We start from the raw sequence: 18816 nt of genomic DNA on the forward strand, positions 1-18816 counted from the left end.
CAGTGGAGAGGGTACTTGTGCAGGCCATATGGACAAGTGCTTGGAAACGCTACAATATAAGGACTGTCTCACCCAAAACATCCCCATGGAGTAACTAGCCAAACACAAGCTTATAAAAGGTTCCCGTCAATCATCTCTCTGGGTGGCTCTTCAAGGAACCCACCTTCTCGTTCCCAAGCTCCCATAAGGCTTTGCAGTGGCTTCAACCACCATAGAAGAGGGAGTTCAACTTGCTGTTGTTTTCCTCTGGTTTTTTTTGAGACAGGGTCTCTCTGTGTAGTCCTGGCTGTCACGGAATTCACTCTGTAGGCCAGGTTGGCCTTGAACTCAAAGAGATCCACCTGCCTAGTCCTGGAATTAAAGCTATGTACCGCCACCACCCAACTGAGGTTGATCGTTTTCACGACGGCTTAACTGCCCTCTCTCTTCCAAAACTCAAAGTCCTTCACGATCAGTAGTTAGAAAATATGTTAAACTAAACACAAAGGGGAAATAAGTCAGTTTATACCAACCAAAGCACAGCCAGGCATAACACTGTCTCTCTTTCCCCAATTTAATTAGATGAAAGTAATCGGAAAGAGGTGTGCCCTTGTTAACCAAGTCTCAGGAACAAACCAAAAGGTACCCTCTCCTTACCGGAACCTCTCACAAACAGTCTTTTACCAAACACACACACATGGTTCCACGCTTCACTATTCCAGTCATGCAAATATAAGGCTGGAGAGACGATTCAGCAGCTAAGCATGCTTGTTGCTCTTCCAGAGGACGAGAGTTTGGTTCCCAGCACTGAAGTCAGGCAGCTCACTGCTGCCTGTGACTCCAGCTCCAAGAGATCTGCTCACCCCATTCTTGACTCTGAAAGTGCCCGCACACATTGGCATACTCACATAGACACACACACACACACACACACACACACACACACACACACACACTTGCACAAATAAAAAAATAAATATTAAAATTCTAAAATAGATCAGGATAATCTTTAAACATGAGTGAGATCCAACCTTGAAACAAATCATTTGTTTTCACTAAAGGACAAATGTCAACTTTTTTTTTTAATTTTTACACAAGAGCCTCACTGTATAGCCCTGGAAAGCCTGGAACTCCCTATGGCAACCAGATTGGCCTGGGACTCACAGAGACCAGCTTGCCTCTGCCTCTCTAGTCCTGAGACTAAAGGCATGTGCCACTGTACGCAGCTCAATCATACTTTTGAAAAATGCTCATGTAAGTCAATAAGTATCCTATAAAAGCAGATATGTCTGGGCACTTACTTGCTATGAAGGTCCACTGGGTTCAGATCTCAGGAAAGCAGGATTCTGCAGGGGCTTACTACCAGGCCAGAGCTGAACTGAAGGGACCATGTGGCATTAGGAAACACTGGAGACCTTAATCAAAGCTCATTGATCTTGCTTCCTACAAACTAAAGGCCTTCTAACTGCAGCATCAGGCCTCAGCACTGTCCACACTTGGGGTACAGTCAATCAAGCATAAACTCACAGGGAGGGGGGTTGTATTTTAACTGAATCCAAAGGTGTCCTCTCCATATTAAACGCCAATAAGTGATGCCTAAAAGTGTCAAATATACAAATTCGTGTAGTTATTCTGTTATTAAAATGCCCTCCGGTCAAGATTCAGTACTTAGCACAATATTGCACCAGACAACAATAGTTCATGGCTTGGTAAAATTTAAAAAGTGGCATTCAAAGACTGTCCTTTCTCTCTTTAAAAAAAAAAATGCTGGTGACCGGACCTCACTTGGACCTCTCAGCCAATTTTATCACAGCCTTAATTAAGTTAAATTCGACTGTTGAATCTTTCTTCAAATATGTCAAGCACGCACTTGAGAATCACTATTCACATCTCCAAAGCTCATCAGTCACTGCGACAAAAGAAATCAAGAGTGCGCGCCAAAATTAACTTTGAACTGTCTGTTAACTCGTTTCCTTAAGGATGATAAGTTAGAAATCCACTTTGCATCTGTAACGAGATGTGTCTTCCCCTTCAGGTGCCCAGACGGAGGAAGGGAAGCAGCTTGAGAGGGATCCAAGGAAAGCAGGTCCGGAGCAAGGCCAGTGGGGGTAACTGCAGGACGACTCAGACTGACCAAACGTATGTAGCTCCCGCCCAGTAGTGAATTCTGGGGTACACGGCAGTCTGGATAGGGGATTTGCATGGTTGAAAGGACTATTTCAGCTACGAGATATTGCATGCTAGTAAATTAGAAATGGAAAGACGTGTAGGGTGGCAAAATCATTTGAAAGACCCCTCCAGATGGTTAAGTATGTGAGGAGCCGTGTTAGATGCTGAGGAGTAGGAGGGGGGCACTGAACAAACAGACTCCCGTGTCTTTGTGGAAGGAGCATCGGCTGACATTCCACAAGAGAGCACAGCATATTGAGTTACAGTGAGTCACACCTGCATGTGTGCCTGCAGACACTATAGGAGTGTCTGATTTTAAATGAATGGTTAGGGCTGGGAAAGCAAGTATACACTGGAGGCCTTGGGTTCTATCACCAGTACCACACACACACACACACACACACACACACACACATACACACACACAGGGGACTTTGAAAGTGTACCTATCTGATGATCAGACAATGCTGTGGCTAGGAAATGAACTTTTTCTTACTGGTGTGTGTGTGTGTCTGTGTGTGTGTGTGTGTGTGTGTGTGTGTGTGTGTGTGAACTTCCTTGAAACCGATCATTCTTTCATAGGGTTAAATGAGGCAGGATGCTTGACATTTGGGCTGCTTCCTTATCGGTTTTTCAAACGAGCTGCCTACCCACCTCAACATCAGATCTGGAGCAGTGGCTGCTGTCCTGGGTGAGGCTGCCATGTGCCCAGGAGAGGGGAGTTTAAAAGCAAAAGTAGATCCATCTTTCTAAAGGCTTACCGTTCAGCTAAACTCTAAACATGAGTATGGCTACACACACACACCACACACCACAGACACAGCACACACACCCCACACACCAAACACACACACACACACACACACACACCACACATACCACACACCAAACACACATACACACATATACCACAAACACACCACAGCAAGCATACACACATATACCACATACACTACATACACACACTACACACACCCCACACCAAATACACACATATACCACACACACACGACACATACATACCACAAATGTATACCTTACATCTATACAAACACACACATACCACACACAGAGACCACAGACACACCACATAGATACACACAACTTTAAAAGCGACATTTTAGAAAGGCTTTTTTTTTCTTTGTAAACCAAAAGGATGTAGTAAATACATAGGACAAGCCAGCTGCCATTTTCCCTTCGGCAGGCCCGGTGGGAGAAAGACCATTTACAATGGATCTAGGGTTTTTTAAAATATAGGCAAAGGCATGGGCAACCAGAAACACACAGGGTGACCTTTCCCTGCTAATTATTTAAACATGAGTAGGATTTGGTGTAGGGTTTGGTTTTTTGTTTTGAATCTAGGCTGGTCTTGATCTTTCAATCCTTCTGCTTTATTTCCGTTCACTATCTTTAATCTATAATAAATCTGACTTCTTTATCTTAAATGGTCAATGTGTTTTCTGAGACTAGATAACTTCATTTTTATTCAAAGGCGTTCAGAAATCCCAAATAATTCGTCCAGAACTTAAAAATTTAATACAACTTAAAAATAAAACTATTCATCATTTGACACCAATGCCTAAAAGTATAAAAGAAGGTTTTCAAAAGATATAAAAGCGGAAAGAATTGCGGATTGAGCCCTTGTGTGCCCAAAACCCACCTTTGAAAATTATTCATGAATGTCTAGAAACCATTCCTCATATATAAACTGTGAGTTCCCTACACCTGCACACATTTCTATCAATTATTTTGGAACATTTTCGAGACACCACAGCATTTCATGTGTAACGGTTTTTGGATGCATCTCTTAAGCGATTAGGATTCCCTTCAGTATCAAGTGTGAATACCACACTCAGTGAGATACAATCAGAATACTCAAATAAAAATGTTTTTCTGGATCCAACTACTCTAGGAATGGAGACAATCTTTTTAACATGTAGTTACAGACCTGGGTTCAGAATAATTATTGAAATATTTTAAGTAAGTCTTAGAGGCATTGAATCCTTGTGGTGATTGGGGACTAGAGGTACGGTGCACTTAGTGGAGGGTTTGCCTAACATACACAAAGCTCTGTGCATTTAAACCCGGACACCACACCACGTATAGCGGTGCATGCCTGCAGCCCTAACTCTTGGGAGGTGTAATATCCTTGGCTACATGACAATTTTGAGGTCAACCTGTGCTACATGAGACCCTAGCTAGGAAGGAAGGGTGGGAGGGAGAAAAGGAAAGAGAGAGGGAGGGAGGGAGGGAGGGAGGGAGGGAGGGAGGGAGGGAAGGAAAAAGAGAGGGAGGGAGGGAGGGAGGGAAGGAGGGAAGGAAAGAGAGAGGGAGGAAGGGAAAAAGAGAGGGAGGGAGGGAGGGAGGGAGGGAGGGAGGGAGGGAGGGAGGGATGGAGGAGAAAGAGAGGGGAAAGAAAAAAGAGGAAAAAATTGTACCCAGAAACCTGATGGTATTAAATTCTCCAAAGGAAAATCATCTTGCTTTGTTTGCTAGCTCACGAGCTTACTTTGCGAAAAAGATTGTTTCCTTATTAATCTCGGGCCATCAACACTATTATGTGATGAAAGGTGACCATACCATTAGTGTGACATACACCTTAGGCCACTCCACCGCCATAGAATTCCTTCAGGAAAGCTGAACAAGAACCTAGCCGGTGACTACTTCCTCCACAGGTATGTCAAGTCCCGGGGTTCTTGGCAATCTAAAAGTCCCTAGAATGCGCTCGCTCTACATTTCCTTCTGAGCTCAATGCTCACTCCACCATTATGGCTGAGGAAAGTTGTTATGACACTAACAAGTTAAAAAAAAAAGACACTGGAACTACCATCTTCATACCTTAAAACCTAAAACCTCTCTGCAAAGAATTACTATAATGGCCTTCTATTTGAAGCATACTCTATCCGCTGGCACCACACACACAAAGGGACTGCACATACAGTGAGTGACCTCAAGTTAATACTATAACACAGAGCCACATATTGTGCAGACTCTCCACACACATGCATTAAAACGCCAGAGGGCAGAAAACAGCAGAGAAGTCAGTCTTCATGGACGCCCCATGTCCCAACGAAGGGTGGGGGTGTCTACCCACTTTCACATGGATTTGTGTGATTCATGCCACAAGCAAACCACCCAAACCTTGTCTGAGGCAGAAAATCTCAACAGGTAACAAGTGTGATTATTAAGACGGGTTTGCCGAGGTACTGGTTTTCGGTCTTTCTATTTTTGCATTAGTGGGTAACCACACCAGTGGTAGAAACTGCAAGCCAGGAGATCTGACGACTTAACAAAGCCTCGGATCCAAAGCACAACTCCAGACTTTGGCACATGTCAAAAGCCTACACCGTCCAAGCAATGGCACAGTTTAATGCATCCAGCTTGGTTTAGTAATCACCTTTGATTCTGGAAACAAACGAAGTCCAAACCCAACTTTCTTTTCCCATAGAAATATGCACAGTCAGCCCCCCACTTCCTCTGAGAAAGAGTTCATAGCACCAGACAAGAGTATTTGAATGAATCCAACCAACTGCTCTGCAATTTCCAAGAAAACACAAGAGCACAAACCACCAGAAAGCATAATATTACAAATTTACCCCTCCCTCTCTCTTCCATCTCCGGCAGTTCTGAGTCTTTAGCTTGAGGCGTCTTCCTCTCTTCAAAGGTTGGTTACTGGCTAGATTGTAGTCAGGCTGTACACACACACACACACACACACACACACACACACACACACACACACCTTCCTTCCTCTGCACACCTCACAGGCAGGCACACTGGGGCCCTTCCTCCCACCCCTCAGAGCCTTTGCTCCGGAGAAGTCACAGAGCCCCAGCCCTGGGACCCACCGGGCACATTTGGTAGTACTGTCTCTCTGTGAATCTAGAGACCTGAGTGTCACCCCCAGGTGCTCCAAGGACTATTGACACCCTCTCTCTCACTGTGGTCCCAGCGTGCCAGAAAAGCCAGGCAGCCACAGGTTTGTTAGCAGCGTTGGAAAAACACTCCTTTTCCCCCTGAATGGGTCAAAGTTGTTTCTTAACTCCAGGTGGGGAGAAAGCGTGAGATCACTTGCTCAAGAGGCAAGCGGCCAATGCTGCTTCTGGGGGGAAATTCAAACCCATCCTCTACCAGAACCAGAGTTCTGTACTCTGCTTTGCGGGGGAGAAGGCGCTGGTGAGACTAGCTGGACGTCCCCAAGTTCCCTTCCTTAGCGGGTAGCTTTCCCGTGAGGAGTAGGCAAGATCTCAGGAGTCCAGCCCGGGGGTCAAACTCAGTTTCCCCGACAGACAACAGGACGAGGAAGGCAGCCACTCACCTGCGCTCGGAAGTACAGGAACAGAGCGACACTGCAGACCACCTGGCCCAGCCCCAGCCCCAGTAAGGCCAGGAACATGGAGCGGGAAGCCGCAGGGGGCGGCGGCGCGGCTGGTGCTGAAGGCGTGGGGTGCAGCGGCCCCTCGTGCGGGGCGCCGGGGCCGCCGCCCATCTCCTCCGAGCCACGCAGGTACTTGCCGTAGTCTCGGCTGGCCCGGCGCATGGCGCGACGGGCGCCCTGCTTTGCGACCGCTCTGTTCCTTCCTCGGTCTCCCGCTGTTAAACACCGGTTCACCGAGGTCCCAGCAGTGACTCTCCCGGGCACGGGAGAGAGGGCAGGGGACCCAGGGCAGCCCCAACTCTTATAAACCTCGTGTAGAGGGCTGGCCTCGAGAGCCAATCAGCCCCAAGAAGGCTGCCTCTTCCACTCCCACTTTAGCCCTCCTTCCTTTCCTTCACCCTCCCCCTCTTCCTCACTCTCACCAACCGGCCTCCTCCCTCCCCAGAAAGGCCCTCTGAGGTGGAGGCTGTGGGTGGGTCCAGTGGTTTCTGGCTCCCTCAGCTTGCCCATCCTCAGTTTGCATCACTGGGCCTCAGTTTCCTCTGTAAGATTTGGAGAGTTGTTAGTTAGCTTCAGTGAACTCCGAAGCGCTTCCCTGACCACCACTCTCAAAATTTCAGAGGAGGCCATCCTCAAGGGTCCTGAGGTTTGGCCTCTGCTATGCTTCCAAATATAGACTCCCCGGATATTGGGAAGACTTGGGGAAATTCTAGAACTCCCTCTGAAGTCCCTCCTTCTCTCTTAAAAGTGACTTTACATGAGGCAGGTTTTGAATGATGCTCCCATAAGAGAGGGAAGGGAAAAAAGGGGGGGGAGCGGGGGAGAGCGGAAGAACTACACAAAAAAGGAAGGGTAAATAAAGGGGTGCAAAGATGCAAACAGGCTCCCAGGAAAGAGCAAGTGGCCAAGTTCAGCTTCACTGGTTCAGAAAACCTAACGCTGAGGGCCAATGAGCTGGCTCAGCAGATGAAGGCGTTTGCAGCGAATCTTGATGATCTGAGTTTGACCAGTAGAATCCTCACCCACTCACACACACACACACAGAGAGAGAGAGAGAGAGAGAGAGAGAGAGAGAGAGAGAGAGAGAGAGAGAGAGAGAGAGAGAGAAATCTGTTGTCATGTTGTTGTTGTTGTTGTTTATTTATTTCTTTGAGACAAGTTCCCTCTATGTAGATTTGGCTGGCCTGGAGCTTGCTATGTGGACCAAACTGACCTCAAACTCATAGAGTTCATCCTGCCTCCACCTCCGCCTCTGCTTCCACCTCCCAAGTGCTGGGGTTAAAGGCCTGCGCCACTTACACAGCTAGAATAAATGTGTGTTCTTAAAAATCTTTTTTCAAGTTTTTTTTTAATGTCTTGATTCAGAATTATTTCCCTTGGGAAGAAATATTAGCTTCTCTCACAAATTCTGAAACGAGTTCAAAGCGTCTGATACATGTTCAAAGGTGAGGTGCTGCCCCTTGTAGGAGATGTGCCCCCCTTCTTAAGTCTCACTTTTGCTGTGCATTTCTCTCTGCCTAGTTCTCTGATGGACATTTCCACAGGGCATGTGTCACTGGTGACCTGTCTCTGACTTAGTGATGCTCTTCCTCTTGGCTATTGTTCCTCTCATTCTTTTAAAGAACCTCGTATCCAGGGACAATTTTGAACACAGGGCATCAGTCATATGGAAAGTATTGATTCTCTAGGCTCCCCAAAGCTTCCAGTGTCGACACATTACATGTCACAATACCAAACGCCTAAATCGTTTATAGCACTTTTTTTTTTTATTGAACCCTGAAACTCTTTAGTGGTTGGGAGCATAGATTATTGTGGCCCAAGTTTCTTGAAGCTCTTTTTTCCGTCCTTGAGAGCTTGTGTTGTATCATTAGCAACAAATGCCGCTGGTTGTTCTCAAATGGACAAGCACATCTTGTTCATTTTCCAGAACAGCCAAGTCGGCTTGTACTGTGATCAGCCTACAACCCAGGCATCGGCGCTTCTGCGCAACCATCTCATGCTATAGCAGAAGGGCTCCAATGCACACTTCCCATTTTGCCTACAGGATACAGTTTTTAAAACTCTACGTCCCAAGTGTCAGGCTATAACAACCACAGCTTTTACTGGCTTTGGTTTACCAAAGACATTCTTCTGAGTTTAGGTTTATTCATTTTATTTTGTGTGTATGTATGTATGTATGTGCCCCATGTGCATGCCTGGTGCCTTCTGGGTCAGACGAGGGCATCAAATGCCCTGGAAATGGGGTAGCCGATGCTTGTGAACCACCACATGGGACCTGGGAACCGAACCCAGGTCCTCTGCAAGAGCAACATGTATTCATAACTAGTGAGCCACCCCTGCAGCCTCTGTCAAGGACATTCTTAAGGGAAAATGGCTTCTGTTTTTCTTTACAGGTTTTGTGCTTTTCTAGCTTTGCAATAGCACTGGGTCATTTTGACCATCAGTATTAATGTCTACAAAGGAAAAACTGAACAAATACTTAAATCATTAAAATCCGCGGCCTCGGCATAACCATACAGATAGGTGTGATCCTGTCAAAGTGTGAGGACTACCCTTAGAGAAACCTTGCTCTCTTTTCTTTTGGGAGAGCCGTGCACAGGGCAGCTGGTTTTAGTAGACATGGCAAACGCTTAGTTAAAAGAAGGTTTTGAAGGTAGTAAAACTTGAGGATTGTTATGCAAGGGAGACAGACCTGTCATCCAGGAACGGGAAATGAGTCACAGCAAGTGGGGAGGTTAGAATTGAGAAACACTAAGCCACTGGCCACTGTTGGGAATCCCTCTCTAGCCTACCTCCACATTCTTTACCAACTGGGGTTGTCAGTCATTCCCCTTAGGCCCTGGTGACTGCTGCTCCTAGTTAACTGGTTGAGAGACCCGGCTTTCATAAGCATTTTCTACACTGCCTTCAAGACTACACAACAGACTTCATCAGAGACTCTTCTTGAACCGTCAGACTACCGCGAACATAGAGGCTGATTTTTCACAGACCCGCCACAGTCCGAGACAGCCAGGGTCCACCTTTTATATCCTGCACTCCCTATTCGGTTTTTGTCTAAGGAAAAGGTCTGTAAGTATTCAAATGTGTAGACTAATTTCAGCAACACCAAATATGGCCAGTTTGAAACTAGAAAACACCTGGTTTTAAATGTGAGAGCTGTATTGGAGGAGGAATGCAAAGATGTGATTCAAGGACTGGTTTGAGGTCAGATTGGAGAGACGATAAACTACACAGGTTTGCATGCTAAAATGATGCATAGACTCCTATCTAAGGTATAGCTCCTAGCGCGAAGATGCAGTCAGTCCATCACGGCAGTGGAAGGCAGTGCAGCCTGGGGCAGCTGGGCGCCTTGCGTCCATAGTCAAGATGCAGTGAGAGAGACCGATGCTGACACTCATCTGGATTTCTACTTCTGACACGGTCCATGGCCCCAGCCATCACAGGACGAGAAGAGAGTCAAGGACTCCGGCAAGGTTCATGTGGCCTAAGAGAAAGCATTCAAAAGCAACATTAAGTACACAGACCGGATATCGCCTGTCTGGTTTCAAAAGGCAGCTCCAGTTCTTCCTAGCTATCCAACAACGGCAATTCACTTCAGCCTTTTGAACACTCCTTGTTAAGATAGGCATGGAGCTAGGATTATCAGCATCATAGAAATGTGATCAACTAACTTATATGCAGAAACAAGCAATCGGACTCATATCCCTCTCTGTAGTTTATCAAGAATAGATGAAGAAGGAAAAGGAAGAAGAGGAGGAGGAGAAGGTGTTGTTTCTGGGCCTAGAGAAGCTAGGCCCTTTCCCCTCCTTACTCTCAGTGCAAATGATGGTGGTGATGAAGATGAAGATGATGATGATGATGATGATGATGATGATGATGGTGATTCTCAGTCCTGGCATATTCTCCTGTACCTTTGGATACTGCGCCATAGGGTTTGGGGGTGCCAACCGCTCAGACAAACATACTCTGCGTTTGTCACTGAGGTGGAATCTATCATTTTATATTTCTTTTATGACTTACTGCTTACAGCAGTCCATTGTAACCAATGGTGTCATTCTAAGCCCTAGGAGACAGAGAGATTTAAGAGATTCCAGCCTAAACATTTAAGAACTGGTATTCCAAAGACTGGAGAAGGCTGTTTTTCAGCAAACATCAACAAATAAGGAGAACGTGCCCTTCCTTCCTCCACCCTTTGGTCTATCCGGGCTCCCTGGATGGTCTGCACCCACTCAGGGTAGAGTCATGTCCACTTTATAAAATCTTTCAATCCGTGTGTTCCTCCCTTCCCAAAATGCACTTGTAGATCTGGGCAGCCATGTATCTTAGTATCCTGAAGCTCTACCACATTAACACATAAAGTTAACCCGCAGACGCTCTGTTCAGAAAAGAGTATTTTACAGCCTAAAGCTGGTGGGGCAGAAAGAAATTATTGTCTTCGATGTTCTTCTGCTAGACAGCTTGAGTAAAATATCCCAAAGTGTTTGGTCACTGTTCCTTGTTTTCTATACTTCCATTGATTCAATTGCTACTCATGCTGTCTCTTTCCTTCAAAGACGAAGCATTTTGGCCGCATTGCAAGAGTTTTCCTGCTAATAGCATCTGATTAGAAAGTCTAAATATCGCCTCCTTTTCTTCCCACTTTATTTTCCCCCAAATACATAAAGGGGGGCTGGGATTTTTCATCCAATCCTCACTGCAATACCGATATTCTCTTGACTCCTTTTCCAAACTCTGAATGTGAGCGTCACTAATAGTGAACATTCTTGTGAGACAGGTCTCTCCAGAGAAGGCTTTTATTAGATGCTTTCAGAGATGATGTTACATCTTCACATTTGACAAAGTCAGTAAGAAATTACAGTCAATGCATGAAATTTTCAGGTTACTTTCATCATTATTAGAAAGAATGAGACTTAGAATTCTGTTGGCATCTAAGAGCATGCTGGATGGCTCCAGATGACAGACTGTGTGGTATATTTGTTACTCTACAAATAATAATGAGATCACACTATGAAACTTATTTTATAATGGACTGTGTATGTATTTATCTGTCTATTTGTTCATGACAAAATGGTAAATTCCAACTGAAAAAGAAAAGTTTAAGAAAATGGGAATTCCCTAAACTCTAGTAAAGGGGTTAAGATTTATTATAACACAGCCCTTTCAGTACAAAATTGTGTCTATGAAGGACAATTATAATAATTCAATACTATTGTTCTTTCCTTTGTCTTTCATTTGTTCAGATCTTCTCTCTTCAGCAGGTGTTTTCTCTTTCCCTCTCTCCTCTGTACCAAGGAGAATGACCCCCCCCCCCCATTGCCTGTGCTGTCCCCATTGCCTGTGCTGTCCCCATTGCCTGTGTTACCCCCACTGCCTGTGCTGTCCCCACTGCCTGTGCTGTCCCCACTGTCTGTGCTATGTGACTCTGCTGTTCTAGGACTGGCCCACATCTGCCAGTGGGAGGCAGTGGTCCAGAAGGAAAGAGAGAAGGAAAGTAGGGCCTTGATTCTTTCTCACCCTAATTCCCAAGCTCCCTGAGATTCAAGTCATGGCTGACTGGCCTTTCCTTCTGCACTGCTCGGGTTCTTTCTGGACTCTGGCAATATCTTTGTCTCTCTGTAACCCTTTGGGCCAGGGAACATTTATTCATCTCTTATTTCAGACATAACAAATTTAGTGACTTAAAATAATGGAGAAATGTATTATCTTGAAGCTTTGACAACCAAAAGACTGAAATGTCTCTGCAGGGGTTTGGGGCGCGGTTGCTTCTTTTTATTTTCCTAAAGTTTTAAGAAGAGCCCATTTCTATTGTTTTTTCCAGCTTCTGGCCTCCACCTACAATCTCAGCACATGGGTCCCTTCTTCATCTTTGAAGTTCATCAATTCAGTCTCTGACCTGTTTCTGTCCTGACATAGTCTCTCTGGCTTCCACCCACCAGTCTCCCTCTTGTAAAGTAGCCCTTTGCTAACACTGCACCCATTCAGACCATATGGCTTTATACCCTGATCTCAAGTATATATATATATATATATATATATATATATATATATATATATATGTGTGTGTGTGTGTGTGTGTGTGTGTGTGTGTGTGTGTGTGTGTGTGTATGTGTCTGTGTGTGTGTGTCTGTGTGTGTGTCTGTGTGTGTGTCTATGTGTGTGTGTCTGTGTGTGTCTGTGTGTCTGTGTACATATATATATATAAATGTATATGTGTAAGTATATATGCAATTTAGTTATATATATTATATATATTAGAATATTATTCCTCTTTGCCTCATAGAGTAGGGTCTTCATTAGTTAATTTAGGACTTAAGGTATGGCCATTGAATGAAAAGCATTAATTTGTCTTCTGCAGTTTAAGAGATATTCATTTTTGTTTGTTCCTGGGTCCATCATTATTTCTTATTGCTTTTCTTAACCCTGGACAAAGCCCTTCAAAATTTCTTCAGTTATATCTCTCAGGTTTACCACCCTTTCCTCGCTAGGGCTTGGTGTGATATGTCGTTGGCCTTCTGTGTCCATGGGTGTCACACCATGACCTTCAACCAATCGTGAATGGAAAGTGTGCAAGAAAAAAAAAAGAACCTTGAAAGTTCCCAACAGAAAAACTTGAATTTGCCACACTAAGTACTCTGATGACATATGCAAAGTTATGGAAGAGATGCACACATGAGCATCGTAATGTAAGTGGCATCATATGTAATCTAGAGGTGATTAAAGGCTACAGGAAGGTGCACATGGAATGTACATTCCATTGTTCTGTCTAATATAAGGGTTCCGAGCAAGTCTATGGAGTAAGCACTGACTGTACTTGCTAAATTAGAAAAAATTACGTTTGATTTATGAGCTTAAGTATTCTAACACACACACTAGTATATATATTTATGTTAATAATACTTTTTAAGACATTATGCTAGGTAAGTAATAAATATCTTACCCTGGAGGCTGGGTCAACCCTTGCAAACTTAATTCCATGCTTTCCTTTGCCCTTCATATTCTGGTCACTTTATTTCTTCTCTGAGCATTTCTGCCCCTTCTATTCTCAGACCCAAGCTGGTTGTGCTCACTGAAGACCCTTGTGAAATCTCTTATTTATTTTGTTTATTTGTTTATTATGTATAGTGTTCTGTCTGCATGTTGGCCTGTAAGTCAGAAGAGGGCACCAGATCTCATTACAGATGGTTGTGGGCCACCATGTGGTTGCTGAGAATTGAACACAGCACGTCCAGAAGAGCAGTTGACATTCTTAACCTCTGAGGCATCTCTCCATACCAAAATCTCTCCCAAACAGTCTAGCCAGCATTCCCATTGCTCCTTACAAACAACATGTTCTTATCACATTTCCTTCAACTAACTAACTTAATACGATATGACAAGTTAACGCTAACTTATGTCATTGGGGAATCAATGTTTTAGGTTGACGGTCTGAAGACCTATTTCCTTCACCACAAAAGAATGTGCTTGTAATGGCCAATTATCAGATACAGGGTGCACTGGTTACTTTGCTCACACTGTGACGAGATCCCTGACATGAAAGGGGTTTTATGGCTCAGTTTGAGGATCCCATTCATCCTGACAGGAAGTGGTGTCCGTGGCAATGTGAGGTGACTGGCCACACTGCACCTGCAGCCAAGAAGCAGAGAGAGAGAGAGAAAACCTGGCGTCTGCTCACTTTCCCTTTTTTTATTCAACTCGGACCCAAGTTTCTGGAACAATGCCACCCATAGCCCAGGTATGTCTTTCCACCTCTGTTAGACCTCTCTGGAAATGCCCTCACATACAGAGAGGTTCATCTTCGACCGATTCTAAATTTCACCAGTTAGATAATTGTGATTAATCATCATACCAGAGAAAACAGAAGAGGTACTAGAAGAGGCAGGTGTTTCTTAGGTATGCAAGAAAGAAATGTGTCTGTCTGTAGTTCTGTGTGTCTTCCACGCTCAGTGGTGAAAATCTTGTTAGTAATATTGCCACTAGGTCTCCATCAAGTAGTCTTGTACAATACTTTTTAAATTACTATGAATTCTATTTTATGTGGAACGAAAAATACTATCTTAAGTATTGAGCCTTTGAAACAAACTTTTGAGAACTATTGAAGTCAGGAAGATCATTGTTGTTTCTGAAAATAATCAAATGATATTGAAGTATCTCATTGTATTTATCCCCTGGCTGGTTCTGAACCTATGTGCTGCTCAGTTTTGCTTATGGAAAACCAGCTTGTGACCTTCAAATGCAACTCCCAGGTGACCCACCTCCTCCCATTCGGCACAACACCCTAAGTCTCAACCCAACAGTGCTCTCAAATTTTAATTCAGTCAGTGGCTAGATCCAACAGTGGAGTCAGAGCTTTCATGATCCAGTTGATTCCTCAAGGCCCTATCAGCTGACAGTCGAGGCTTGCACACAGGACCTTTGGAAGCGCATGTCAGATTCAGCCAGACATTCTGGCATTGGCTCCAGTGACAGTTGATCCTAACTGTCAGCTTGACTGAATTGAAAGAAACAGAAATAGGCTGAAGTAAGGGTGAGGGGGATTGATCAGGTTATTTGATGTGGGAAGATCCATCCACATTGCCTTCACCTTCCTCTGCAGGGTTCATCGATCATGTTGCTGCTTCGTTTCTTCATTGAGAGCAGAACCCAGGTTCTTCAGGCTTCCCTGTAGACAGGAGGCCAGGGGCTCTCCAGGAATCCTCCAGGCCTTCAGAGCTTCATTCAGATTCCTGGGGCATCCAGCTGTGTGACTCTAAGAGCTACAGGATTCTTGGCTTCTCCGGTGTAAATACAGTCATTGTTGGATTACCCAAGTGTACCAAGCACATCAACCTAATAAATCCCCATTTAATACACACTCATTCTGGCAGTTCTGCTCCTCTAGAGAAGCCCAATACAGCTCTCTAGGTTCATGTTTATCCACAAGGCAAATTGTATTTAGCCCCTGTCTAAGAATCCCGCAAGAGTCAATAGTTCTTGCATTTCTCAAAAATCCAAGTTCAAAGACCCTCTGAGACTTGGACAAAACTCTTGGCTATGAGCCTTTATAAAAGCAAAGATGAAACACATATTTGTAGCACACAATAGTGAGATACGGCACACACTGTCATTCTGGGGAGTGGGGAGAATGAGGACATAGAAAAAAAGGGCATGGAATACAGCAAGACCAAACCCCAGAAGGGCAAACATAAACCCCTGCAGGTCATGTCTGGCATCTAGGGCACATGGTGGTACGATATAAGCTTCAAAGGACCCGTTTAACTCTGAATCCACTGCCTTCCTGACTTCAACCCTCATGGCCTCTCTCCTGAGTCTTGCTGTACGCACCACCTGTGACTTCACTTGGCCCATTTCCCATTTTGAGTATCTCTAACATTCACACCTACACTGACTCTTTGGCTCCATTCATTTAGCTTTATGCATTGCCCCCTGGGTCTTCTTAAAAGGAATTAGGTCCCGCTACATATAACCTAATACCCCAATTCTTTAAGTCTCTGTGACCCTGTAACTTCTTACATCCCTCATGCCATGATGACGCAAAGGTATGCTGCCATCAGAGGTGCCACCGGTCCCTGGTTCTACAGGGGCAGTAGCTGAGCCAGGCGAAACAAATCCCTGAAAATAACTTGCTAGTTGGACCTATAGAACACAGGTCTCTCCAAGTCCCCCACTGTACTCTCTTCTCAAGGGAGAAAAACTTCCAAATGTGTTTACTATTTTATGATCTGGATGGGTAGGGTCTTTGAAATTCCTGAGGTTTCTTTCCTGTTGCCCCAGTGAATTGTATTTCATTTCTTTTTAATTGAATTTATCTCCTTAATGGTTACACTATCCTCACCTACAACTTTCACATGCTTCTTTCCCTACCAATCTTGACAGTGGGCTCGGATGTCTGTGCTCCACTCTTTGTTCCTAGTTTTCACTGTAAACATGGGAGGGGGGAAGCCAGCAATACCCTTCACTCCATCTTGGGCTGCCTTGGAATTTTCAAGTAGCTAGCCCAGCCTCTTGAAACGTATTCTACCAAGGGGTCTCAGAGAACAGACACAAGAGAGACAAGATCTTTGTCAAAAAAATAACATGAATATCTACCAGGCCAACACACAACATCATCTTCATTCTTATTCGAAGCCTCACAATCCCAATCTCCAAAACGTTTCAAATTTTCTCAAAAACCAGTTCTGAAGACTCTGAACCACAAGGTCCAGGTTAGTCACAGCCATGCCTCCACTTCTCAGAGACAATTTTCTGAGAAAAACAACTGAAAATGAATGTTTGTGAGGATCCGTGCTTTCAGAACCACAGTGTTAAGAGCGTACGGCATGGGAGGCTCTTTACCTCATGGCAGCTGGGGAGCAGCTAAAGGGCACTGACCTTTTATTTCTCCACCAGTGTTCACTAGTGTGAATGCCCATGGCTCTGATGATGTCAGGAGACTGGAAGCCTCTTGGGCAATGGTGGGCACTTAAGAACAAGGTAAGGAAAGTGCTTCTTCAACAGGAGAGCAACTTAAGACAAGCCAATGAGGTTCTGTCCGTGCTGAGAGATTCCAGTGGATTCCTTACATCTGTCAAGATACATGGGTCCAACTCTCGGTAAAATGTGGGATGGCTTCTCTTCTCAGATGTCATGCAGTCTATTTTTCAGCTTATATGTGATTGTATGTGGGCACACACATGAGATAGAGGACTAGTTGCAGGAATCAGTTTTCTATCTTCACCACATGAGTTTTGGACATCAATCACATTGTCAGGCTGGGTGGCACGTGCCTTTACCTGCCGAGCCATCTTCCTGGTCCTACAGGGTCTACTAATAGATAGGACCCCTCATGATTGCAGTCTATTTTGTCTAGGAGTTAGTCTGGACTCTTCCACACTGTCTCATCAGATGCGAAGCTTTAGGCTATCATCCTGTAACCACATATTTTCTGTTACTTAAGACCGACGTGAGAAGATAGGAAAAGAAATGACCTGCGCTGACGCTTTCCCAGAACTCTGATTTCCCTCTCTCTTCCTAAATCTGCTTGTCCTTTCCTCTCCTCTAATTTCCTATTGATCTGCTTCTATCAGTTTTCTCCCAACGAACCTATCTTCTGGGTTTGTCTATTGACCATGTGCAACTGGCTGCGTTGCCTTCCTAATATTTGAATCCTGAGCTCCTTGTTCCTTCATTATTTGATGTGTATCTTTAATCTCATCTTCTGTCACCACATACCTGACACTTAAAATTCTAGATTGAGACCATAAAGAATAATTGATGAAGTCCTCATACTCTATGCTATTTTTGTCAAACCTCCATGTCTTTGTTCTTCCGACCTTTGTTCATTCGACAGGCACTTACTAAGCACCAACTACAAGTTCTGGTACTGTTAACCTAAAGCTAGTTCAATAGAAAACTTCAGGAGTGGGAAACATAGAGGAAATATAATTTGACAGTCGAACTGGAACCGATGAAATAAAAATAGGACATGAGGAATGTGTGGAACACAACCAAATGGTCTAATGTATGTATAGTTGGAGCTCCAGAAAGAAGGCGGCTTAGTAAGAAACATCTGAAATCACCATGGGAAATTTCCAAACCAAATAAAGACTTCGACTTATAGACTCAAAGGTCAGAAAATTTCCAACAGATTCTACCTTTATACACACCATAATTCAGTTGCCAAAGTACAAAAAGAAAGACCTTGAAACCACTGGGTAACTATCCAGCTTTTTCTTTTCTTTATTGCTAGAAGTTTCAGGCAGGTTTCCTTCCTAATTTCTTTGCTTACAACTTATGGGACAAGGTCACCTTAGTACCAAGAACACATACAGTTCAATACTTAAAAGAGGAAATCACTTATTATTATTATTATTATTATTATTATTATTATTATTATAAGAGCTTTGCATAGTGGCACACTCCATGGGCTCAAGACTTGAAAGTTGAGGGAAAAATCATGAGTTCAAGGTTAACCTACATATATAGTATAAACCCCCATCTCAAAAATAAACAAGCAAATAAAATACAAATATAGACTTCTGGTGTGGGAGAATTGTCTGTATTCTGTCAATCATATTTTAATAAAACGCTGATTGGCCAGGCAGGCAGTATAGGTGGGTCAACCAGACAGGAAGTAGAGGCGGGGCAATGAGAATAGAATAAGGCTACGGAGGAGGAAGGTCCTTCCACCACTCCTGCGCAGACCACTGAAGAGGCAGCATGTAACTTGCCCAGCTGAAAAAGGTACCAAGCCATATGGCTAATGTAGATAAGGATAATGGGGTAATATGTGCCGTAAGAACTAATAAGTAGCC

At 44.2% G+C, this 18816-nt stretch overlaps 1 protein-coding gene across 1 annotated transcript in view; it reads right to left on the reverse strand.

Moving 5' to 3' along the window:
* Positions 1-6799, reverse strand: part of Tnfsf11 (TNF superfamily member 11) — a 33760-nt gene extending 26961 nt beyond the window's left edge. The window contains exon 1 of the mRNA XM_048422182.3: positions 6467-6799. Within this exon, the coding sequence (XP_048278139.2) occupies positions 6467-6688 (222 nt within the window). The 5' untranslated portion in view covers positions 6689-6799. The remainder of the gene's footprint in view (positions 1-6466) is intronic.
* Between the last annotated feature and the right edge of the window lie 12017 nt (positions 6800-18816).

The sequence above is a fragment of the Myodes glareolus genome, chromosome 12, assembly GCF_982192425.1.
Source record: "Myodes glareolus chromosome 12, mMyoGla1.1, whole genome shotgun sequence".
NCBI classification, from domain to species: Eukaryota; Metazoa; Chordata; class Mammalia; order Rodentia; family Cricetidae; genus Myodes; species Myodes glareolus.